Source organism: Budorcas taxicolor, chromosome X (genome assembly GCF_023091745.1).
Source record: "Budorcas taxicolor isolate Tak-1 chromosome X, Takin1.1, whole genome shotgun sequence".
NCBI lineage: Eukaryota > Metazoa > Chordata > Mammalia > Artiodactyla > Bovidae > Budorcas > Budorcas taxicolor.
In genome coordinates, this window is record NC_068935.1 from 9523950 (window position 1) to 9549813 (window position 25864).

General features: G+C 40.6%; 1 protein-coding gene across 1 annotated transcript; it reads right to left on the reverse strand.

Annotated features, from left to right (window-relative positions):
- Window positions 1–5634: 5634 nt before the first annotated feature.
- LOC128069367 (melanoma antigen preferentially expressed in tumors-like) lies at window positions 5635–24295 on the reverse strand. The gene is made up of 4 exons (XM_052662593.1): window positions 24226–24295; window positions 7985–8284; window positions 6962–7564; window positions 5635–6145 (listed from the first exon to the last, which is right to left on the reverse strand). The coding sequence occupies exons 2-4, from the start codon at window positions 8272–8274 to the stop codon at window positions 5635–5637; spliced, it is 1404 nt and encodes a 467-aa protein (XP_052518553.1). The 5' UTR covers window positions 8275–8284; window positions 24226–24295.
- Window positions 24296–25864: the final 1569 nt, after the last annotated feature.

The window sequence follows — 25864 nt, forward strand, 5'->3', positions numbered from 1 at the left end:
GGCCATGTGTCTTTTTCAATTATGGTTTTCTCTGGGTGTACGTCCGAGAGTGAGATTTCTGGGTGATATGGTAATTCTATGCTTAGCCATGTCATATTGCATGTCATATTGAAGTGGTACCTCATGGTTGTTTTGATTTGCATCCCTCTTATTAGCCATGTTGAGCATCTTTTCATATGCCTGTTAACTATCTATACATCTTCTCTGGAAAAATGTCTATTCAGGCTTCCTGCCCATTTTTTACTGAATTGTTTTTTGTTTTGATACTTAGTTATATGAATTGTTTATATATTTTGAATTAAAAACCCGTTGATCACATTGTTTGCAAATATTTTATCCCAATCCCTAGGTTTTCATTTTTTATGGTTTTCTTTCCTGTGCAAAAACTCTTAAGTTTAATTACATCTCATTTGACTATTTTGCTTTTATTTCTTTTGCCTTAGAAGACTCATAAAAAAAATACTTCTATTTTGTCAATGAGTGCCGGAGGCCAGCGTGAGGAACTCCGCCCATGGAAAATGTCATGAGGAAGGAGGCTTGGCATACGCAAAGGCGTGATCAAGCCTCAGGAAACCCCCTGTTCCCGAGCATCTACCCCAAAACCAGAGTCTGTTTTATGCTCTCCCACGTAACCGTTTCTCTCGGAGAAGGAGTAAACGTGCAGCTTCAAGGCAATAAAGATTCCTGGGCGTGACAAGAGTGTTTCAGCTTACAGACTCCTCTGAAGGTTATCTAGCCCACCTGTATAGGTTCATCTGGCCACATGTGACTGTTTACAGCATCCCAACCTGAGAGGCACGAGATATTTTAGACTTACTAAGGGCGAATTCTTTTGAGGAGTTGGAAATTACTAGTATAGTGGGTTGGTTAGGAATTATATTGGTGAAGGGTTTTTCATTTGTTGTGCCAGTAATTGCTGCTAATTCCCCCCCCTGGGTGGGACAAGGATGTCTCAGGTCAAACCTCTCTGCTGACAGACTAGCTTGTGTGACAGGATTATCCATACTCCTGCCACTACGCACATGATTGTTTACTACCTCTCAACCATAAAGAGCACAGAGAGTTTTGGAGTATTTTGAGAGTCTTAATTAGCCTAGGGCTTTTTCTTCTTGTTGAGTCAATGATTGCCACCAGGCCTCCATATCCTTAGGCACCTGGGAATATATTAATCAATGTATTTGGAATATAGAAAAGGAAATATAGTTTTTGATGTTAGCATTACTAGACTTTTTGAGTTAATGAATTTTCTCTTTTGTAATAGATCACTGTACTTTGTTATAAATCACTGTGTCCTTGCTATGCAAAAATGTAACTGTATCACTATCTTAAGACTAAATAGATCTTAAGGGGAACATTGGTGAAAGGATTTTCATTTGTTGGGCTGATGTTTGCTGCTAAATCTCCATATTCCCTGCCCTTATAATGAATATAACTAGCATATAGGAGAAATAAGTATTAACCTTGAAGATTAATCATGTTAACCTTGGGTTAAATAAATTCCTTTCTTGATTGTAACTCACTACACCCTCACCCTATAGGAATGTAACTTTATTTGGAGGGTGGTGCCTGGTTTAAGAAAAAACACCCTTGGAAAAAATAAGTTTTCGGTTATCAGAGAGAAAGGATCATAAAATTCCTAAGACCTTTTTATGTGAAGCACCTGATTTTGATAAAGGTCAGGACTGCTGACCCCCGCGTGACTCTGTATTCATCCCTATGTGTAACAAAAGGTATATAAGCAAACCCAAAAAATAAAGAAATGGGATCAGTTTCTGGAAAGACTGATTCCCCCATGTCGTTCTTTCTTGGTCTTCGTTTTTCTGGCTGAATTCCCATCTGGAGCATGGATGCTATTCCACGTAGACCAAGTTATTCAGCCTCTTTTTCTCCACTATCTCCTACTACACTATCCGTTTCTAATCTCTCTCTATATCTGTAATTAAATATGTATTTTTCCAAAGACGCCGACTCCGTCCCCCCACCTTCGAATCACCCTGGATCCACCGGGGCTGGACCCTGGCAAATGAGTGTTCTGCTTATGTTCTCTTCTAGGAGCCTTGTGGTTTGAGGTCTTAAACGTAGCTCTTTAAAACTTTTGGAGTTTATTTTTGTATATGGTGTGAGAGAAAATTCTAATCTTTGTTTTGCAAGTACATGACCAGTTTTCCCAGAACCACTTATTGAAAACTGTCTCTTCTCCATTGTATACCTTGCCTCCTTTTTCATAGGTTAACTGACCACAGGTGCATGGGTTTATTGCGGGACTGTTTATTCTACATCATTGATCTATGTCTGTGTTCTGTGTCAGCATTATGCTGTTTTGATTACTGTAGCTTTGTTGTATAGTCTGGATTTTGAGAAAGTTATACCTCCCTCTTTGTTTTTGCTCAAGATGGCATTAGCAATTTGAGGTCTTTTGTGGTTCCATATGAATTTTGGATTATTGGTTCTAATTTTGTGAAAAATGGCACGGGTATTTGGATAGAAATTGCATTAAAGCTGTACATTGCTTTGGGTGGTATGGACATTTTAACAATATGAATTATTTCAACCCAAGAGCACAAGATGTCTATTTCTTTATTCACCTTCGATTACTTCCATCAGTTTTTAGAGTATAGGGTTTTCACCTCCTTGGTTACGTGTGAAAGAAAGTGAAGTCACTCAGTCGTGTCCGACTCTTTGCGACCGCGTGGACTGTGGCCTATCAGGCTCCTCCATCCAGGGGATTTTCCAGGCAAGAGTGCTGGAGTGGATTGCTATTTCCTTCTCCAGGGGAACTTTCCGACCCAGGAATCGAACCCAGGTCTCCCGCATTGCAGGCAGACGCTGTACCGTCTGAGCCACCAGGGAAGCTGTGTACTCCTAGGTATCTTATTCTTTTTGATGCAATTTAAATAGAAATTTTAAAAATCTTTCTCTTTGTGATATTCCATTATTAGTGTATAGAAATGTAACAGATTTCTGTATGTTAATTTTCTACCCTGCAACTTTAATAGATTCATTCATGAGCTGTAATAGTTTTTAGGTAGTCTTTAGAGCTTTCAATACAAAGTATCATGTCATCTGCAAAGGGTGTGTTTTCTCTCTTCCCTTCCAGTATGGGTGACTTTATTTATTTATTCATTTGATCGCTGTGGCTAGCAGGACTTTCAATACTATGTTAAATAGAAGTGGTGTGAGTGGTATCCTTGTCTTGTACTTGAATTCCGCAGGAAGTCTTTCAGCTTTTCACTGCTCTCTGAGATGCTGGCTGTGGGTTTCTCACAGATGCCTTTATTATTTTGAGACACATTCCCTCTAAACTTTGTTGAGAGTTGTTTTCATGAACGGATGTTCAATTGAGTCAAACAGTTTTTCTGCATCTACTGAGATAATTACGTGAGTTTTACCTTTTGTTATAATGGTGCATCACACATTGATTTGCAAATGTTGTATCATCCTTGTGACCCTGAAATAAATGCTATGTGGTTATGGTGTATGGTTCTTTTTATATATTGTTGGATTCGTTTTGCTAATATTTTGTCTAGGATTTTTCTATTTATATACATCAAAGCTGTTGCCATGTCTTTTTTTTTTTTTTTTTTCTGTAGTGTCTTTCTCTGGTTTTAGTATCAGGGTAATGGTGACATTGTTGCATTCTAATTTTCTTATGATTCTCATATTATTCTCATTTCTTTGAAATGCCATTTGTTATCATTTCCAAAAAAGCAACAACATACTGGCTCAGATGGTAAAGCGTCTGCCTGCAATGCAGGAGACCTGGGTTCGATCCCAGGGTTGGGAAGATCCTCTGGAGAAGGAAATAGCAACCCACTCCTGTATTCTTGCCTGGAAAATCCCATGGATGGAACCTGGTAGGCTACGGTCCATGGGGTCACAAAGAGTCTGACACAACTGAGTGACTTCACTTCACATGCAGTTAGGAACAAGCTATTCACTATTTTTATTATTAATTAATTTTTACATTTTCTCAAGTCTTTGAAATGGTTTTTCATTTCAACATGTAGGAAAAATAACTAGATTTTTCTACTGAGTTTTAAAAATTGTTTTATCACTTCAACGTGGAAACAATGAACACATCATTAATTACTATTACATTTTTCTTTCTTACTAAGTCTTTAAAATGCAGTCTGTTTTCATTTAAACAAGGAAACACTATACACAAACTACTAATTATTTTTCTATTCTATTTTTTGTTACCAAATTGTTGACATTTTCTGTGTTACCCTTTCAACATATAAACACTAGGAACAATCTATTAATTAACGGTATTTTCTCTTAGTAAGTATTGAAATGCCTTGTTTTATCACATTGACTTGGAAACATATGAGCAGGTAACTATTTTAACATTTTTCTTACTAATTCTTTGAAATACAATGCTATCATTTTAACATATAACAATATAAAGAATTTACATTCTCTTATCTTTACTGTTTTTGATATGCAGTATGTTATCATTTCAACATGTAAACAGTATACATAAATGATTAATCAGTTATTCTACATCCTTTGTTTCTTATTAACTCTTGGATACACAGTGTGCATTTAACACTTAGGGTACATCACATTTGAGGATAACCAAATTTCTAGACCTCAGTATTCACATATGCTTAGTGTGCACCATACTGAACAGTGCAACTCTAGTGGAAGAGCAGACAGAATAAATACATATGGAACAATGTACACCATGAAGGAACTGTACATGGTACATTAAGACAAAGAAACATCAGAATAAACCTACTTAAATGGGGAAATAAGAGACAACAGAAAACCTATCTGAGGAGGTAACATTCAAGCCATGATGTGAGCACTGAGCAGCTATCCAACAGGACAAAAGAGGCCAATATCATTTGAGCCAATCATGTAAGGGAAAATGTAAAAAAAAAAAGGGGGGGGGGAGGAGCTTTATGGAGGATAAATAAGTTCTCAAGTGCCCTAGGGAAAACAGACAAACTAGTAAACGATAGGAGTATCTACACTTTGGTGAGATCAGGGACTTTATTTTTTTTTAGTATGTGGAAAAGTACCTAAATCATAACAGATACCTGGTGAATGGGTGTGGAATAGCCAGTAACAAAGCCAGGGTTCTGAGACCTGAGAAATCAGGCAGTAACATGCTGATGAAGATACCACTAGGTAGTGGGCATAGTCTGTTTCTTTTTACCTGCATATGTGTCCTGATAAACAACCTGAGCGAATCAGAAACGGAGGAAACTTGCAGGTCCCTAGAGAGCAAAATTTCTCAATAACTACCACCTCTAGGAAGAATTTCAACAGATCTGAATTGTGTCAAGTGCCCACAGATTGATAAATGGACCAGTGTGGAGAAGGAAATGATATGATGTATTATGCCTTGGTCAGCTTATATCACATAGCCATAACTTGGTTAGTAATGAGAAGAAGAGGTAGGGGGCAGTGAGCAAGAGATCCAGAGGACCTTTCAAATTCGTCTATTTCCTTTTTAAAGTTTTTCTTTTATGGAGGTCAGTTACATATCCAACACTCCTAAACCCCAGTTTTCTGGAACAGTAGAACTTTGTATATGTATCTCTACAAACTTGGGCTTCAGGTAAAACAATGAACACTTAATAGCCAGGCATCAGTGATGAAACACTTCTTATATAGCGGAAATCACTAAGAATAAGTGGCCCATTGCACGTGATCCTGGTGTAACATGTGCAGCATCGCCTTGACCTGGGCCTGAACTTCGGCGAGTTTCTGTCGGTTCAAGCTGTGATGAAAATTCCTCTCCTGGTAACAATGGACAGGAATAGGATAAATCACATGCCTCAGCCTTGGCAAGGATGTCAAGTGCTGCAGAAGGCTTCTGAGCACAGGCATCGTAATGGGGTTGAAGGCAAAGTTAAAAACACGGAGGTGGACACATTGGTTCAGGTTGGGGATGATGGCCAAGAGAGCAGAATCAGTCATCATACAATTATTTATCTCCAGATGTTGCATGGTGCCTGAGACCTTCTCCAGCAGAACCTGGAAGGGTTCATAAGCTTCTGAAAAGAAATCATTGTTATTGAGATTCAATACCCTGAGCTGGGTAGCCTGAGAGCTCTGGGACAGGGAAGTGACATCTCTGATAGAAAGGCCACAGAAAGAGAGACACAGGGTATCCAGATGAGGTGGCAGGACTCTGAAGAGAGAAAAAGTAAGTTTATTGCAGAAGAATGACAGCAAAGAGCCCCACATTACAGGAATATATTCCTCTAGAATAAACTGCTATATACTAGTTTCCAATAGGTGGTTATCAGTGTGGACTTTAGGATCAGAGATTATAAATTTGGGACCCTGAGAAAGTTACTTTACCACTCTCAGGAAGAGGGTTTTAACCTTGAAAATGTGCACACCAGTAATTATCATACAGGGTTACGAGAAGGATTAAGTGAAAAAAATCACATGCACTCAGTATATACAAAATAATAAGGGTTGGATCTGGTTCACTTATTTGGTGAGGATGGGTCTAGGAAAGCAGCCAACTGAGGGTTTCCTTTACTTTCCAGATGACAAGCTCTCCATTCAAGGGTCTAAGCCTTCAGGAAAATACAGGAGCAAAATTATCTGGCAGTGTTAACTCTTGTGACCCATCCACGGGCATGTGCATTAGAACTACAACTTAATGTTTCTCTCTGAGTGCCTCCCCTTCCTCTCTAGAGAGCTATAAAGTCCAGGAGCAAAAGGACTGAGTCTTTTTCAGAAATCTGTGTAGAAACATGTTCTGTCTGCCCGCGGTCACTGAATGAATGAGTGAGCACAGCTTCCTTCACTAACCTCATCTGCCCCTCACCATAAGGTACCCCATTTTCCCCCAGCTAGGTTCAAACTCCCAGCAATGCCTACACTGAGGTGAAAGAAAACATAGCTTACTAGGAGCATAGGAAGATGCAAGAATGGTCCCTCTGTCTTAACAATGAGGTTTTCAGGGAACCCAGATTTCTCCCAACCCCCTCACCTGAGCAGTTTGTGCAGTTGATCTTTGAGGTAGAAGAAAGACAACCTGAGCTCCTGGAGGTTTTCCAGCTGCCCAAGCAGGATGAGAAAAAACCTGAAATTCCTTCCCTTATAAGACCTAAAGGGGGTGTTAGACAAACTAAGGCTGCGCAGGTGGGTCATTCCAGCAAAAAGGGTGACGATCTCATTCGGATAGGCCTGATCCATTGTCAGATGATCAATGCACCCCAGATCCAGAATCTGAAGGATACGTTTGTTGGCAGACATTCTATTGATTCGCAAATCTCTACAGCAGAGGTGCAAGAACCCAGAGCTCTGCTCAACTTTGTTACAGAGGAAAGTGAGAAACTGCTGTGTTCTCAAGGTATTATTGAGGGAAATATCCACTAGTAATTCCATGGTTCCCTGAGCTGACTCAACCTCAGACCCGGAATTACCCATCCCAAGGCACCTGGCACGATGCTGAGTGTTTTCTAAGTTAAGGACAGCGTGCTGAGAGTATTTGCATGACTGTAAACAGAAAGGGAATGTGAGCCTGACATGAGAGCATGTTGTCTTACACTTTGAGTTGTGCCTTAAATCTAGGATCTTCAGTTTGTGGCCCCTGTAAGGAGAGAAGACAGAACACATGAAATGTGGTTGATTGGAACATAACCCAGCAAGATCAATGGTGGGAAATGGAGAGAACACCTGAATCCTGGTTTTCACTTCATCACCATTCACCAAGAAGTCCTTTCCACACAAACTGAGCATCTTTCATTCTTTCCCCACACTTCCTTCACCTCTGATTTTACCCTGTCTCAATGCCCATTTCCCACTTCTATGTAATCACAGTCAAATTCATTCATAGTACCCTCAATCACCTCTATTCTTTAATCAACTCTATAAGACAATGAAATACTGAAGGTGACCCCAACTGCTGAACTCATTGGCTAGTGTTGGGAGAAGGGTAGATACTCCCCTGCCCCAGGCTACAGCATACCCTCCTGCTGACCCCCTATAAATCTTCTGGTCACAGACTTACCTAGAGGAAGAGTTCTGGGCTGGGGGGATAGGCAGACCATCAATCATGGCTTCCAAGATGTCATAGTATGACTCCTGTGCCTTCAGTGACCCAAGATGGAGACAGTGAAAAGGCCAGACCCTCACCATTGCTTTTAGGATCTTCTTATGCCCACCCAAGAAGGCAGTGCTGAACAATGGAAGAAAGAGACCTCTTGGGATTTTCTCCAGAGCATGCATCACTGCAGGCTCACTACTCAGCAGACTCTTTGCAGCAAGCTCGAAGAGTGTGGCTGTGATCTTTTGGTCCATCTTCACAAACCTGCTTCAGAATGGAGAATATTTAGAAGTTCTGGGAAGAAATCTATAGTCTCTTGTTTGTTTCCGGGGATAGCTATGGACAAAATGCTTATTGAATAAATATATGGGCAAATTGTATGGCCAACTCAAGTGACCTCTCCTCTGGGAATAGAATGAAAATAGACTTGTGTGTGTATTTAATTATATACATGCACACATACACACATTTACATAAGATAAAATGCCATTATAAGTCATAGGTAAGTTAGCAGAAGCCAATCTTGACCTTCCTCAAATTATTTCTTCCCAAAAAGACACAAACCAATAAGAAGGAAAATGTGCATCAGCATAAAAGCCTCACAATTCCTTTAAAATGGAGAATGCCAAAAATTCAAAATAATTGTGAATAAAACAAAAATCATGAAATCGCAGCATGATTTTTCATACTCCCATGACTAGGCTTTGTGGCAGGAAAAAAGACAGACATAGAAATCTTCCAAGAGATAGAGAGGAAGGAAGATGGGAAAGGGCTTAGAGCAGATCTAAAACTATAGCAGAATGACTAAGCACAGAATGCATCTAAAATTACTGAAAAGGTGTCCTAGAATATGAGAGCATGGACTGCAGGGGAGGAATTCCTAACAGGAGCTTTTTAAGGGACATGGATGACTTAAAAGTGCAGTTTTTGAAAGATACAGCTTTTAGGGAAGAATAAGGCAATGAAGAAGGGAGAAGCCTCTGTTGGCACTTGGGTAATGATGGGAAAAATAAACAGAAGGGAAAATTAAGGATCTTGCAATACATAAGAAAACCACAAATCAGAGTACTCATGACTTCTCCCTCAATCTCCAAAACAAATAAGATGAAAAGTTGACATAAAGATTTTATATTCAACTAAGAAAGCTACTAGAGTAGGGGTCAGTCTTCAGACTGGCCCACTAACCCAAATCAAGCCCACTGCTTGATTTTATATATAAAGTTTTATTGGAACAAAGCCACGATCTCTCATTTATGTACTGTCTCTGAATGCTTTGGCACTACAGTTGCAAAGTTGAGTAGAGTGACAGCAACACTGCGACCCAGAAACTTACAATATACCCTACACGTCTCTTTACAGAATATTTGCCAAGCAATCTTCTAAAAGAGGAACTGAGATGGTGTTCCAACAGGTGATGAGAAGGAAAACCTCACCAAACTATCTAACGGTGAGTATTTTACATGTAATACTAAAATCAACATGGAGGAAAGGGGAGAAGACTAATGTACAGAAGTTTTATGTTGTGAAAAAACAGAAAATGTGCAAGTAAAATGAGAGAAGTATAAGAAAATAAAACAACCTTTTTTATCATAATGCAATAGGGGAGTGTTGAATGACACTCGAGGAAAAAAATGCATATACTAGAGCATAAAGTGTTAAGGAAATAGGTGGTTCAGGATGAGTTTTAACAATGCATTAAACATGATGAAGAACATGTCTTAATGATAAAAGCAAACTCAAAATGAAGATATAATCCTTAGGAATATGTATGCACCAGGAGTACTGCAAACACCTTCAAAAAGTAAAAAGGGAAGGATATGTAGATAAAATAACAGTAATAAGAGAAAACAATAACAATAGAAGATTTAATAGATCAAACTCAGTCTAAGGCTGATCAGATTGTATGAGACTAGAGAATAGGGTGCTCCTGAAATGGCAGAGGAATAGGATGGGGAAACCAGCCTCTCCCCGACAAATTCAACAAAAGATCATTTGAATGTTGAGCAACTCCCACAAAACAATTTCTGAACATTGGTAGAGGACACAAGGCACCCAGAGAGGCAGCCCAAACTCCTCAAGAGGAGGTAGGACAACATACAAAAGATGAAAACAGAGACAAAAGTTTTAGGGACGGAGACCTGTCCCTGGGGAGGGAGTTGTGAAGAAGAATTTTAAACACAGTAGGAAACCCTCTCACAGGCATGTCTATGGGGAATTTTGGAATCTCAGAGGGCAACATTCAGTTCAGGTCAGTCACTCAGTCGTGTCCGACTCTGCAACTCCATGAATCTCAGCATGCCCGGCCTCCCTGTCCATCACCAACTCCTGGAGTCCACCCAAATCCATGTCCACTGAGTCAGTGATGCCATCCAACCATCTCATCCTCTGTCATCCCCTTCTCCTCCTGCCCTCAATCTCTCCCAGCATCAGGGTCTTTTCAAATGAATTAGCTCTTTGCATCAGGTGGCCAAAGTATTGGAGTTTCAGCTTCAACATCAGTCGTTCCAATGAACACCCAGGACTGATCTCCTTTAGGATGGACTGGTTGGATCTCCTTGCAGTCCAAGGGACTCTCAAGAGTCTTCTCCAACACCACACTTCAAAAGCATCCATTCTTCAGCACTTAGCTTTCTTTATAGTCCAGCTCTCACATCCATACATGACCACAGGAAGAACCATAGCCTTGACTAGATGGACCTTTGTTGGCAAAGTAATGTCTCTGCTTTTCAATATGCTATCTAGGTTGGCCATAACTTTTCTTCCAAGGAGTAAGTGTCTTTTAATTTCATGGCTGCAGTCACCATCTGCAGCGATTTTGGAGCCCCCAAAATTAAAGTTTGACAGTGTTTCCACTGTTTCCCCATCTATTTCCCATGAAGTGATGGGACCAGATGCCATGATCTTCGTTTTCTGAATGTTGAGCTTTAAGCCAACTTTTTCCCTCTCCTCTTTCACTTTCATCAAGAGGCTTTTTAGTTCCTCTTCACTTTCTGCCGTAAGGGTGGTGTCATCTGCATATCGGAGGTTATTGATATTTTTCCCAGCAATCTTGATTCCAGCTTGTGCTTCTTCCAGCCCAGCGTTTCTCATGATGTACTCTGCATAGAAGTTAAATAAGCAGGGTGACAATATACAGCCTTGACGTACTCCTTTTCCTATTTGGAACCAGTCTGTTGTTCCATGTCCAGTTCTAACTGTTGCTTCCTGACCTGCATACAGATTTCTCAAGAGGCAGGTCAGGTGGTCTGTTATTCCCATCTCTTTCAGAATTTTCCACAGTTTATTGGGATCCACCCAGCCAAAGGCTTTGGCATAGTCAATAAAGCAGAAATAGATGTTTTTCTGGAACTCTCTTACTTTTTTGATGAGCTGACAGAATGTGGTCCACTGGAGAAGGGAATGGCAAACCACTTCAGTATTCTTGCCTTCAGAACCACATGAACAGTATGAAAAGGCAAAAAGATAGGACACTGAAAGATGAACTCCCCAGGTCGGTAGGTGCCCAATATGCTACTGGAGATCAGTGGAGAAATAACTCCAGAAAGAACAAAGGGATGGAGCCAAAGCAAAAACAACACCGAGTCGTGGATGGGACTGGTGATAGAAGCAAGGTTCAATGCTGTAAAGAGCAATATTGCATAGGAACCTGGAATGTTAGGTTCATGAATCAAGGCAAATTGGAAGTGGTCAAACGGGAGATGGCAAGAGTGAACATCAACATTCTAGGAATCAGCGAACTAAGATGGACTGGAATGGGTGAATTTAACTCAGATGACCATTCTATCTACTACTGTGGGCAGGAATCCCTTAGAAGAAATGGAGTAGCCGTCATAGCCAACAAAAGAGGGCAACATAACCAGGAGAAAAAAATAACAAAAACAAAAACAGAATACCCACCTAACCGCAACTACAAGTGGAGATGGAGAAGTGGCACAGACACTGGCATCTGCCACCAGGAATGTGGGGCTGGGCAGAGAGGCACAGGCTGCATCATTGGTCCTTAGGGTAAGGACTGGGCCTGAATTCCCTGAGGACAATCTGAAGGACTTCATGTGAGATAGCAACCCAAACCATGCGATTGCCAGAGAGACCAAAAAAAAAAAAACTTTCCTATGAAAGACTCTAATGCCGCATGGTGACCCCTGGCACACTCACAGAACAAGTGATTGCACGAATACTAAAGGAAAGCAAGCCAGCTGCTATATAGGGCCCTCCATCCCCAGAGGCAGAGAGGTAGGTGTGTGACAGCCAGAGCCAGAAGGCAAGGAGCTGCTGCAGTCTTGGCCCCAGAGACCACATCTTCCACCAAATAGTGAGCAGGCTCCCAGTAGCTAACCATGCATTCCTGGGACCCTGGATGGTTCACATCTGCCAGGACTGTCACAGCCTGAGATCAGCTCCTGAGAGGAGACACCTGGCACACCTGGGGCTGTGCTTTTGCAGCACACCTGGGAAATCAAGCGGCTGTAACCAGGGAGGTGCATAAGATGCGTGGCCCACCTGGGACAGTGCACTAGCCAAGTACCTGGTCGCCTGAGCTGCTTGGACCTGGGAAGGGCACAAAACGCACAGCCCATCTGGATCTGTGCCCCTGTGCAGCACCCAAGAACCTGAGCGGCTTAGACCTGGCAAGTGCACGAAATACAGGGCCCACTTGGGACAGCACCCTTGCAGAGCACTCTGGAGCCTGAGCAGTGTGGACCCAGAAAGTACACACCACCTTGGGCTGTGGCCAAACTGGTGTGGTCCATCCACTGCGATCACTCCCCACACATGCCAGTGGTATATGTTTGTAGTGTCCCTCTCTCCCCACAACACAACTGAACAAGTGAGCCTAAATCAGTGGCCACATTCACCCCCTCTTGTCAGGGCAGAAATTAGACACTGAAGAGATCTGCAAACAGAGGAAGCCAAAATAAATAAAGCAGGGGGAACTGCTCCGGAAGTGACAGGTGCAACAGATTAAAACTCTGCAGTTAATGCTCAGACTGTGAATTTGAGGGGCACCTAGAGATCTTGAGAACAAGTACAAGCTGAAACAAGGGATCATCTGACACTGAAGTGACCCCACACTGCCCATAATATCTCCCGAGAAATCCTAGATATAATTTCAGTATTATAACTTTTTAACTTAAAAAAATTTTTCAATTCCTTTTTATTCTTTTAACTTTCATTTTTATAGCCTACAATTACCTTAAAAAATGCTTTAAAAACAAATTGTATATATATATTTTTTATTTTTGTGGTTGACTTTGCATTTATTTATTTATTTTTATTGTCGTTTTGAAAGCCTAACTTCTAGGTTTTTAAATTTTGATATCTGGTATTTATTATCAATTTTGTACCTTTAAGAATCCAATCTTTAGTGTCCATTTTCACTTAGGGATTTGATTACTGGCTTAATTGCTCTCCTCCCTTTTCACTCTCCCTTTTCTCCTCCAGGCTACCTCTATCTCCTTCCTCCCTCTTCTCTTCTCTACATAACTCTGTGAACCTCTCTGGGTGTTCCTGGCTGTGGAGAACTGTTTCACCGTTAACCTAGGAGTTTTATCTTCTGTTTTGTATAGATGAAGAAGTTTTGAGGCAACTGTAAGAGTAGGACCAAAAGCCACATGCAGGACGGTTAACTCCAGAACGACAGAATATTTGAGAACTCCTGACTGCAGGGAACATTGACAGATAAGAGCTCACCCAGAAGTCTCCATACCTACACTGAAACCAAGATCCACCCAAAAGACAACAAGTTCCAGTGCAAGAAACACCATGCTAATTCTCCAGCAAAACAGGAACAGACCCTGAATAATAAAGAGGGGCTACCTAAAGCCATGCCAAAGCCATGAACATGCCAAAACTCACTCCTGGACACTTCATTGTGCTCCAGAGAGAAGAGATCCAGCTACGCCCACCAGAATACAGACACAAGCTCCCCAAACCAGGAGAGCTTGACAAGTCACTGGTCCAACCCCACCCACAGGGAGCAGACTCCAAAATTAAAAGGAACCATGAACTTTCATCCTGCAGAAAGGGCACCCCACACACAGCAATCTAAACAAAATGAAAAGGCAGAGAAATATTCAGCAGGTGAAGGAACATGACAAAAACCCACCAAACCAAACAAAAGAGGAGGATATAGGGAGTATACCTGAAAAAGAATTTCGAATAATCCTAGTAAAGATGACCCCAAATCTTGAAAACAAAATGGAGTTACAGATAAACAGACTAGAGTCAAGGATTGAAAAGATGCAGGAAATGTTTAAAAAGGACCTGCGAGAAATAAAGAAGAGTCAATCATTAGTGAACAATACAATAACTGTGACTAAAAGCACTCTGAAGGAAACCAGTGGTAGAATCACTGAGGCAGAAGAGAAGAGAAGTGAGGTGGGAAATAGAATGGTGGAAATAATAGACACAGAGAAAGTCTTTGACAAAATTCAACACCCAGTTATGATAGAAAAATTCTCCAGAAGGCAGGCATAGAAGGAACATAATAAAAGCATATACAACAAACCCACAGCAAACATTATCCTCAGTGGTGAAAAATTGAAAGCATTTCCCCTAAAGTCAGGAACAAGACAAGGGTGCCCACACTCACCACTACTATTCAACATAATTTTGGAAGCCCTAGCCACAGAAATCAGAGAATAAAAAGAAAAAAGAGAATCCAGATTGGAAAAGAAGAGGTAAAATTCTGTTTGCAGATGATGTGATCCTCTACATAGAAAACCCTAAATAACCACCAGAAAATTACTAGAGCTAATCCGTGGATATAGTAAAGTTGCAGGATATAAAATTAACATACAGAAATCCCTTACATTCCTATACAATAGCAATGAAGAAATAGAGAAATTAAGGAAACAATCCCATTCACCATTGCAATGAAAATAATAAAATACTTAGGAATAAATTTACCTAAAGAAACAAAAGACCTATATATAGAAAATGCTAAAACATTGATGAAGGGAATCAAAGATGACACAAAGAGATGGAGAAATACACCATGTTCGTGGATTAGAAGAATCAGTACAGTTCAGTTCAGTTCAGTCGCTCAGTCGTGTCCAACTCTTGGCGACCCCATGAATCGCAGCATGCCAGGCCTCCCTGTCTATCACCATCTCCTGGAGTTGACTCAGACTCACGTCCATCGAGTCCGTGATGCCATCCAGCCATCTCATCCTCGGTCGTCCCCTTCTCCGCCTGCCCCCAATCCCTCCCAGCATCAGAGTCTTTTCCAATGAGTCAGCTCTTCGCATGAGGTGGCCAAAGTACTGGAGCTTCAGCTTTAGCATCATTCCTTCCAAAGAAATCCCAGGGCTGATCTTCAGAATGGACTGGTTGGATCTCCTTGCAGTCCAAGGGACTCTCAAGAGTCTTCTCCAACACCACACTTCAAAAGCATCAATTCTTCAGCACTTAGCTTTCTTTATAGTCCAGCTCTCACATCCATACATGACCACTGGAAAAACCATAGCCTTGACTAGATGGACCTTTGTTGGCAAAGTAATGTCTCTGCTTTTGAATATGCGATCTAGGTTGGCCATAACTTTTCTTCCAAGGAGTAGGCGTCTTTTAATTTCCTGGCTGCAGTCACCATCTGCAGTGATTTTGGAGCCCCAAAAAATAAAGTCTGACACTGTTTCCCCATCTATTTCCCATGAAGTGATGGGACCGGATGCCATGATCTTTGTTTTCTGAATGTTGAGCTTAAAAGGAGTACACTACCCAAGGCAATCTATAGAGCCAATGCAATCCTTATCAAGCTACCAACAGTATTTTTCACATAACTAGAACAAATAATTTCACAATTTGTATGGAAACACAAAAAACCTCGAATAGCCAAAGCAATCCTGTGAAAGAAGAACGGAAGTGGAGGAAACAACCTTCCTGACTTCAGACTATACTACAAAGCTACTGTCATCAAGACAGTATGGCACTGGCACAAAGACAGAAATATAGATCGATGGAACAAAGTATAAAGCCCAGAGATAAATCCACGCACCCATGGACACCTTATCTTTGACAAAGCAGTCAAAAATATACAATGGAGAAAAGACAATCTCTTTAACAAGTGGTGCTGGGAAAAATGGTCAACCACCTGTAAAAGAATGAAACTAGAACACTTTCTAACACCATACACAAAAATAAACTCAAAATGGATTAAAGATCTAAATGTAAGATAGTGAAAGAAAGAAAGTGAAGTTGCTCAGTCGTATCTGACTCTTTGCAACCCCATGGATTGTAGCCTACCAGGCTCCTCCGTCCATGGGATTCTCCAGGCAAGAATACTGGAGTGGGTTGCCATTTCCCTTCTCCAGGGGATCTTCCCAACCCAGGGATAGAACCCGGGTCTCCCACATTGGAGGCAGATGCTTTAACCTCTGAGCCACCAGGGAAGCTTAAGTGTAAGATAAGAAACTATAAAACTCTTAGAGGAAAACATAGGCAGAACACACTCTGATGTAAATCACAGCAAGATCCTCTATGACCCACCTCCCAGAGTAATGGAAATAAAAACAAAAGCGAACAAATGAGGCCTAATAAAACTTAAAAACTTTTGCACAAAAAAGAAACTAAAGATGAAAAGGCAGCCTTCAGAATGGGAAAAAGTAATAGGAAAATGAAGCAACTGACAAAGAATTAATCTTCAAAATACAAAAGCAGCTGATGCAGCTCAATACCAGAAATATAAACGACCCAATCAAAAAGTGGGCCAAAGAGCTAAATATACGTTTCTCCAGGGAAGGCATACACATAGCTAGCAAACACATGAAAAGATGCTCAACATCATTCATCAGAGAAATGCAAAGCAAAACAATAAGGTACCATCTTATGCTGGTCAGAATGGTTACCATCAAAAAGTCTACAAACAATAAATGCTGGAGAGGGTGTGGAGAAAAGGGAACCCTCTTACACTGTTGGTGGGAATGCAAACTAGCACCGCCACTATGGAGAACAGTGTGGAGATTCCTTAAAAAACTGGAAATAGAACTGCCACACGACCGAGCAGTCCCACTGCTGGGCATACAGACCAAGGAAAACAGAATTGAAAGAGACACATGTACATGTACCTAGTGTTCATTGCAGCAGTGTTTACAACAGCTAGGACACAGAAACAATCTAGATGTCCATTGGCAGATGAATGGATAAGGAAGTTGTGGTACATATACACAATGGACAATTACTCAGCTATAAAAAAGAACACATTTGAGTCAGTTCCAATGAGATGGATGAAACTGGAGCCTATTACACAGAGTAAAGTAAGTCAGACAGAGAAACACCAATATAGTATATAGACGCATATATATGGAATTTAGAAAGATGGTAACGACAACCCTATATGCAAGACAGCAAAAGAGAGACTGATGTAAAGAACAGACTTTTGGACTGTGTGGAAGAAGGCGAGGGTGGGATGATATGAGAGAATAGCATTGAAACATGCATATTACCATATGTAAAACAGATGACCAGTGCAAGTTTGATGCATGAAGCAGGGCACTCAAAGCCAGTGCTCTGGGACAACCTAGAGGGATGGGGTAGGATGGAACTGGGAGGGGGGTTCAGGACTGGGGGACTATGTACACCCATGGCTGATCCCTGTTGATGTATGGCAATAGCCACCACAATATTGTAAACTAATTAGCCTCCAATTAAAATAAACAACAACAAAAAAAGAGACTAGAGAATATACACTTGTCAGTGATGGATCATAATTATCTCACAGAGATGATATTATTAATTTCTATAAAGTAGAAATGTAACAAACAATCTTTTCTAATCCCAATGCAACAAAAGTTCTTAACAAAAATTGAAACAGAAAGGCTTTTCCGCCTGAACAAAATTTTTTACTTTTCTTTAAAAATGTTGAGTTAAAAAAAAAAAAACCTCAAATTATAAAGAATGACTATGAAATACTACATATCAGAATATATGGGAGATACTTATAGCAGTGATCCAAGGCAAGTTCACAGCCATAAACACATTAATGTGTAAAAATAAATGAATGAAGATAAATGAATTAAAGTATGGCCTCAGAAAATTGAAAAGAAAACCTAGGGAAAAAGAACAACTAAAAAACAAAAAAAAACGTTAAAAGCAGAAATGAATGAGACACAAAATAGAATAACAAACTGAAATCCCGTTTTTCAAAGCAGACAAGCCATAAGCTGGCTTGATGAAAGAAGGAAGATCACAGAGACAGGCTAAATAATAAATGAAAAAGGAGAAATAATCACTGAAGCTTAAAAACTGAGGGATTATTTGTCAACCTATATTCATATAAACTTGAAAATCCACATGAAATAGGTAACTTACTAGATAAATACAGACTACCAAAATTCTGACTCTAGCGTTAGAAAGTTTAAATCAGCCAATTTTCACATGGATAAAGTTATTACAAGAATTACACCCAAGAAGCACCTTTCTCAGATGTATTTATTGGTGAATTCTAGTAAACCATCAAAGATCAAATAGTACCAAAGCTTTATGACTTGTTTAAGAACATTTGAAAGGAAGGAAACGTCCCTTATTTCTTTTAGGAAGCAAGTAGGATACTAAAACATAAACAGATACCAAAACTCTAAATAGAATATTAGCAAACATCCAACAGTACATTTAGAAAGTAGTATACTGTGATAAAGTGGAACTTATTCCATTAATACAAGGCTGGCTCTATATTAGGAATTTCATTGATATCATTCTCCACGGTAACGTATTTAAAGACAAAGACCCTGATATTGGGAAGATTGAAGTCCAAAGGAGTAGGGAACAGCAGAGAATTGAGCATCACTGACTCAATACACTTGAATCTGAGCAAACTCTGGGAGACAGGGGAGGACAGAGGAGCCTGGGTTGCAAAGAGTCAGACATGACATAGCAACTGAACAATAATCATATGACTATCATCATAGATGCCAAACCAATCTTTGGGAAACTTCAATAGGCATTCATGTTAAAAAAAAAGAAAACTCAAGAAATAGGAATCAGGGATGCATTATTAACATGATAAAAGCTATGTAAGTAGTTCCTCATGCAAGTACTTTATTTAGTGGGGGAGTACCAGAGGTTTTCCAATAAGGTCAGGAATAACAAAAGTATGCCCACTGTATCACTCCTGTTCAGTCTTCAACAGCAAGCACTAGTCAGTTGACTAGAGAAACCAATAAGGTTTTTAAGAATGGATAAGAAGATGTAAAGCCGACTCTGTCCAGGTGATATCATAGCACACCTGAAGAGTCTTATAGAAACCATGACAAATTAACTAAAACAAAGAGAATTCAGCAAGGTAGTAGGATATAAAGTTACATACAAATATTACTAGTCTTTGTTTTTACATACACACACACACAGCTGGAGGACACATTAGGAGAGAAAATCCCATATACAATGGCAATAACAAAGATTAAATGTATAGAAATAAACTTAACGAGAGCATCTATACAAGGATAATTTGTAAACATTCTTGAACAACATAGAAGGAAACTTGAATAAGTAGGAAGATTTTCAATGACCTTAGATAGAATAACTCAGCATTAAAAACATATTGATTCCCTCTGAAGTTATGTATACATTGAATATAATCTCAAAAATATCAGTGAACATTTTTATGGAGTTAGACCAATGGATAATTTAGTTCATTTTTTTTTTAAAAAACATGCAAGAATAGCCAGGATACAAGTAAAAAAGAAAACCTATGAGTGAATAGTAATCATATTAGACATAAAAGCACGCTATAAAGCTCTAAATTTATACCACTGGGGTACCAGTACAGGAATAGACTAATAGGCCAGTGGCATAGAATAAAAAACTCAGAATAACACCAATTATAGTTGGGGATTTTAGTATATGATCCAAAGGCATGTAAAATCACTGAAGCAAAGATGAACATTCAATAAATGATGCTGCAACAACTGAGACAAAAAAATAGTGTAGATCCATGACATACCATCCACAAAAATAAACTGTAAATGGGTTCAGGAATCTAAACAAAAAAATGAAACCATAACAAAATCTTGAAGAAAATATGGCAGAATTCTTCTTCAATATCAGCATTGGGAAAGGCTTTCTAATTGTGACTGAAATTTCCAGAGGTGATTAAAGAAAAGAACATTCTATGTGACTAAAAAGATTTTTTTAATGTATGGCAAGTGAAAGTGAAAGTGGCTCAGCCATAACGCAACATAACTACAGATGCATTTAACATTTGGCCCAACAATCCTATTGCTGGGAATGAAACTTGAAGAGACATTTCCACCAACACAAAAATACGTGTACCCAGGGTTACTCACTGCAGCACTATTTGTATTAATCATTACGAAATGTTGAAAACAACTGAAATGCTCCTATGCTGCTGCTGCTGCTAAGTCGCTTCAGTCGTGTCCGACTCTGTGCGACCCCATAGACGGCAGCCCACAGGCTCCCCGTCCCTGGGGTTCTCCAGGCAAGAACACTGGAGTGGGTTGCCATTTTCTTTTACAAGACATGAAAGTGAAAAGTGTAAGTGAAGTCGCTCAGTCGTGTCCGACTCCTAGCGACCCCATAGACCGCAACCTACCAGGCTCCTCCATCCATGGGATTTGCCAGGCAAGAGTACTGGAGTGGGTTGCCATTGCCTTCTCCAGAAATGCCCCTATAGAAGCCAGTGTAATCCAATGTAGCTGTAAAAAAGAATGAAGGAGTACAGAATAAGGAGTTTTTTAATGGAATGTTGTTTACTGAAAAAGGAAAAGTGCAAAGAAGCTTTAGAAAATGCTATCTTTCATTTAATAAACAATGGCACATAAGAAAACCCATATGTATCTATTCATTTGTGTTGAGTAAATACAGGAAAGATTCAACCAGATAACCAGATTGGTTATCTACAGGGGGACTGTGGAAAAGAAATGGGGAATGGGAAGGGGGTGGAAGACATGGGGAAAGAATCATACTCCTACAGTATGTGTTTTTGTGTAGCCCTGAGTCTGAATCACAGTAGTGTTTCACATACCCCAAGATTAAGTGAAAAATTAAAATGAACTAGGATATGGGGGGAGAAGGCAAACTCAAATTAGAAACACCAACAAATTAACCTAGATATATTACAAATTAATGTCTTAACCACAAGAGAAGGGGTGAGGAAGAAAATAGCTAAGCTAAGCAACTTGGGGAAACACTACTTTGATTGCATCCTCTGAGGCTTAAGATATAAAGAAGTGTACACAAACACAAGTCATCAGATCTGCTTCTAACAGGTGCGTGTTTCGTGTTTAGTGGTTAAGTTGTATCTGACTTTTTGCAATCCCTGTCTCTGTAGCACACCAGGTCTCCCCATCCTTCACTATCTCCTAGAGTTTGCTCAAATTCATGTCCATTAGGTCGGTCACACTATCTAACCATTTGGTAGCATTTCTGCAACTACATCATGTAAAATCAGGTGTGAACAAATAAGTAAATACTGAAGATAAGGAGAGCCAGGTGAGACAAAGAAGTGACAAATAAGGCTAGAGTGGATTGTTAATATATTGCATAAACCATCACAATATTGTAAACTCATTATCCTCCAATTAAAATTAATTAATTAATTAAAAAAAGAAGTATCAGTGTGAGCTCCTGGCTTTCACTATCTACAGAATTAGCTAGAGAAATTCCAATGTATCTGGAAGCATAAGTATATACAGACAATATATTTCCTTCATTTAGGAATGGAAAAGGAAGACCTAGCTGCAAGGAAACCCCAGTAGCAATGAACATGCAGGGAGATATCAGTTACTAAATGTCATTTTCCAAGGAAAGAAAACACAGGCTTTGGCAGAAATTTTCTGATTTCAGGGTCATGGTGGGGAAAGAAAAACACAAGATGAACAGGAATACCTTATAATGCCAGCAAGGAAGTACACAGAAAAGAACCAGGTCGTGCTCAAAGAACACAAACTCCACAAGAAGGAGTTCCTAATCACCAAAGCTGGAAAAATGCAAGAAACTAAATAATGATATAATTTGATTATAAGTCACAATATAACAAAGTTATTCATGAATCAATATTGACATAAAGAATTTGATTACTTATGTGATTTGATAATTAGAAATGCATTCTATAAAATTTTATAATTTGAAAATTTGTAAAAAATATGAGGGATAAAAGACAGCTCTACAGAATTCCAGTGAACAAATATGGTAGGAATAAGGAAATAGAAAGTCACCTTTTAGTCATATTTGTTGTAGGCCAAATCAGCCAGTCTAGGTTTGATGCAGAATACAGGATGCTTGGGGCTGGTGCACTGGGATGACCCAGAGGGATGGTATGGGGAGGGAGGTGGGAGGGGGGTTCAGGATTGGGAACACGTGTACACCTGTGGCAGATTAATGTTGATGTATGGCAAAACCAATACAATCTTGTAAAGTAATAATAATAATAATAATAATAAAAGCAGTGACTAAAAGTCTGAGAAGAATGCTATCCCTCTTTGTGGCTCCCAGCAAGAATTCCCCTAGCCCCAAAGCAGCCTTATCATAGGAAGTAGCCACAGTGTCTGCTTGCCCCTGACTATCAGGTTTCAGTTCCCCACCAGCCCACAGAAGTATTCAAACAAGCTAATCACATCCTTCATTGGGAACCAAGGGTCACCTCCTCCTCTTGTTACTACAGATTGCCTCCCACAGCCCTGCTTGTTCACTCGCTTCCAGAGCATGACTTCCCTGAGGCTCGACCTAGCCAGCAGTGTCCTCCACCCCCAGGCAGTGAGTGAACATTACTGAGAAGCTGCTGTGGGTAGCACCTGTCCAGTGTCAGGTGTGTATGTTCAGCAGCCACCCCCAGATCCCTATGGTTGAAATCACTCCATCACCATTAGAATGAAGGAGAGGAGATAAAACAGGGATTATCGCCAAAAATGTGTAACTTTCATCTAATCCTAAGAAAACACCAGACAAACCCAAATTGACAGACATTCTATAAAATACCTGACCAGTATCTCCAAAACTGTCACTGTTGGGAAAGACCCAGAAAGCTTGAGGAATTCTCAGCCTGGAGGAGACTAAAGAGAAATGACGGCCAAATGTGGTATCCGGAATGGGATGCTGGGACAGAAAAAGGAGATTACCGGGATAAATGGTAGAATTCAAATAAAGTATCTGCATCAATATTAATTTTCAATTTTCATAATTTTTCTATGCCTATGTAAGATGTTAACATTAGGGAAATCTGGATGAAGGCTTTCTATACTGTTTTTTGCAAATTTTTTTTCGGGTCTGAAGTTACTTCAAAAAAACTTTTTTAAAAAGATTCACTCACTGCTGAAAGGAACCATAATGATATCTGTGTGATAAATTGCTTCAGTCTTGTCCGACTCTTTGCCACCCTATGGACTGTAAGCTACCCGGTTCTTCTGTTCATTGGATTATCCAGGCAAAAATATTGGAGTGGGTTGCCATGTCCTCCTCCACGGGATCTTCCTGACCCAGGGATCAAACCCGTCTCTTAGGTTTTCTGCATTGGCAGGTGGGGTCTTTACCAGCTGAGCCACAGGGGAAGCCCCACGGTTATACTATAAATCTTACCTTTTAGTAATAGTTTAACCAATTGAAATACGGTTAGGACGATGGATATAAAGATGGATAAATGTTCGTGCCTCGTGATCCATTAAAAAACTATTTCAAAGTGGTTTGAAAGTGAGAGTGTTAGTTTCTCAGTCATGTCTGACTCTTTGCGCTTCCATGGACTGTAGCCTGCCAGGCTCCTCTGTCCATGGGATTCTCCAGGCAAGAATACTGGAGTGGATTGTCATTTCCTGTTTAGAGGGCCCGTTAATATAAATGAAAGTGCAACCATTTCCAAAGTGTAGATGAATATTTATCTGCTCCTCGTGGTTCAGACAGTAAAGAATCCGCCTACAATGAAGGAGACCTCGGTTCGATTTCTGGGCATATCAATACGAACCACAAAAATAATTAGACGCAAAGAAACGCGATTTTTTTTTTTTTTTTTTTAGAAACACGATTTTTTAAAGGAGCGCAGCACGATCGAGGGATTTTAAAGAGAGCAAGAAATGATAAACCACAAAATTGAAGCTAATCACAGGTAAGGAAAGAGGGTTGAACAGAGGGTGGACAGGAGAGTTGGCCGGCGAGCAATTCAATCGATCACCTTTCTGATTAATCCCCAAACTTTGGTCCTAGGTAATTTCATTTATATCAGTAGAGACATAGTTTATACAAAGAATACTGTTGAGACGTACCTGACTGGAAGAAGAGTCAGAAAATAGTTGAGACGTCTAAGACCCCAGCAATGGCAGCGCGTTCCTCCCTCTCCACAGGTCGCTGCCAACAAGGCGCCGTGCTGGAGGCTACTGGCGTCTTAACGGTTCCTCACCGGAAGAGCACTTGGATTGGTGTAGTTCGGGTCAGATGTCACCCACTCACTTACTCAGCTAGGCACTGGGAGGCGGGGCCAATTCTAGACCCGCCCACAGGGACTGAGGGCAGAGAGGCTTATGGGTGAGAGGGTTCCTCTGAGGCGCCAGCTCCTCGCCTCTAGAACCCTCTGGGTGGAAAGCTGGGCACAATGTCTCTCTGTGTGGCCTAGATACCGCCTGGCCAGGGTTTCTGCCAGGCCAGGACTCAAACTCAGAGAACTGATGTCCACATCGATGGGCTTTGCAACAGAGACTGAACTTAAAAACGATTGGCCCCTTGTTGAAAAAGAGGCTTCTCAGGTGGCGCTAGTGGTAAAGAACGCGCCTGCCACTGCAGGAGACGCCAGAGTGCAGGTTCGATCCCTGGGTCAGGATGATCCCCTGGAGGAGGTCACGGCAACCCACTCCAGTATTCTTTTTTTTTAACTTTTCACTCCAGTATTCTTGCCTGGAGAATCCCATGGACGAGGGGCCTGGTGGGCGACTTAGCGCTTGATGAAAAAATCCATCAGACTTTAGTGTCCACAGGGCTCTCCTATGGTAAACAAGGTGTTGAGTCCACACCAGATAGGGAAAAATGTATTCTGGCTTCTGCGCAGTAAAGCCAGCATAGCAATGACATTGACATTTGACAAAAGCAGCATAAAGGAGAAAACTGCATGCATGCTAAGTTGCTTCAGTCTTGTCCCACTCTTTGTGACCCCACGTACTGTAGCCCGTCAGGTCCCTCTGTCCGGGGGATTCTCCAGGCAAGAATACTGCAGTGAGAGGCCACGCCCTTCTCTGGGGAAGGAGAAAACTGCGACCCCTTTAATAGCAAGGGGCATTCAGGGTATTTGCGTCCAACCTTCTCAGCCTGCAATGTGGGAGACCTCAGTTCGATTCCTGGGTTGGGAAGATCCACTGGAGAAGGGATAGGCTACCCACTCCAGTATTCTTGGGCTTCCCTTGTGGCTCAGCTGGTAAAGAATCTGCCCAACAATGTGGGAGACTTGGGTTCGATCCATGGGTTAAGAAGATCCCCCGGAGAAAGGAAAGGCTACCCACTCCAGCATTCTGACCTGGAGAATTCCATGGACTGTCCATGGAGTCACAAAGAGTCACACACAACTGAGCAACTTTCACTTTCACTTTCTCCCTGAAATCCTGATTCCACTGTTGGTTTCTTATTATCTTCCCAATTGTTTACCACTTTTCAGAATACAATACATTTTATTTATATGCTATTTTTCTAAATTGGCCATCTCCTGCTGGTGGAAAAATATAAATTCCTGGAGGGCAGGAATCTTTGTTTATTTGTTCATTAACATATCCTTATAGTAATTCCTGGTATAATGTATACTTCAACATTTGCTCAATGAATTGTTCTCCAGCCACACTAGCCTCTTTTTTGTGCCTCTGACCCTAACTCTAACTCACCAAGCATGTTTTCACACCATTATGAATTTTCCTGTAACAACTT

Excerpts from the sequence above, each read along its gene's own strand:
- LOC128069367 (XM_052662593.1), bottom strand. The coding sequence starts at position 8,274 with ATGGACCAAAAGATCACAGCCACACTCTTCGAGCTTGCTGCAAAGAGT. Across the intron at positions 7,565-7,984 it reads GCCCAGAACTCTTCCTCTAG|GGGCCACAAACTGAAGATCC; the intron begins GTAAGTCTGTGA and ends CTCTCCTTACAG. Across the intron at positions 6,146-6,961 it reads CAACTGCACAAACTGCTCAG|AGTCCTGCCACCTCATCTGG; the intron begins GTGAGGGGGTTG and ends TTCTCTCTTCAG.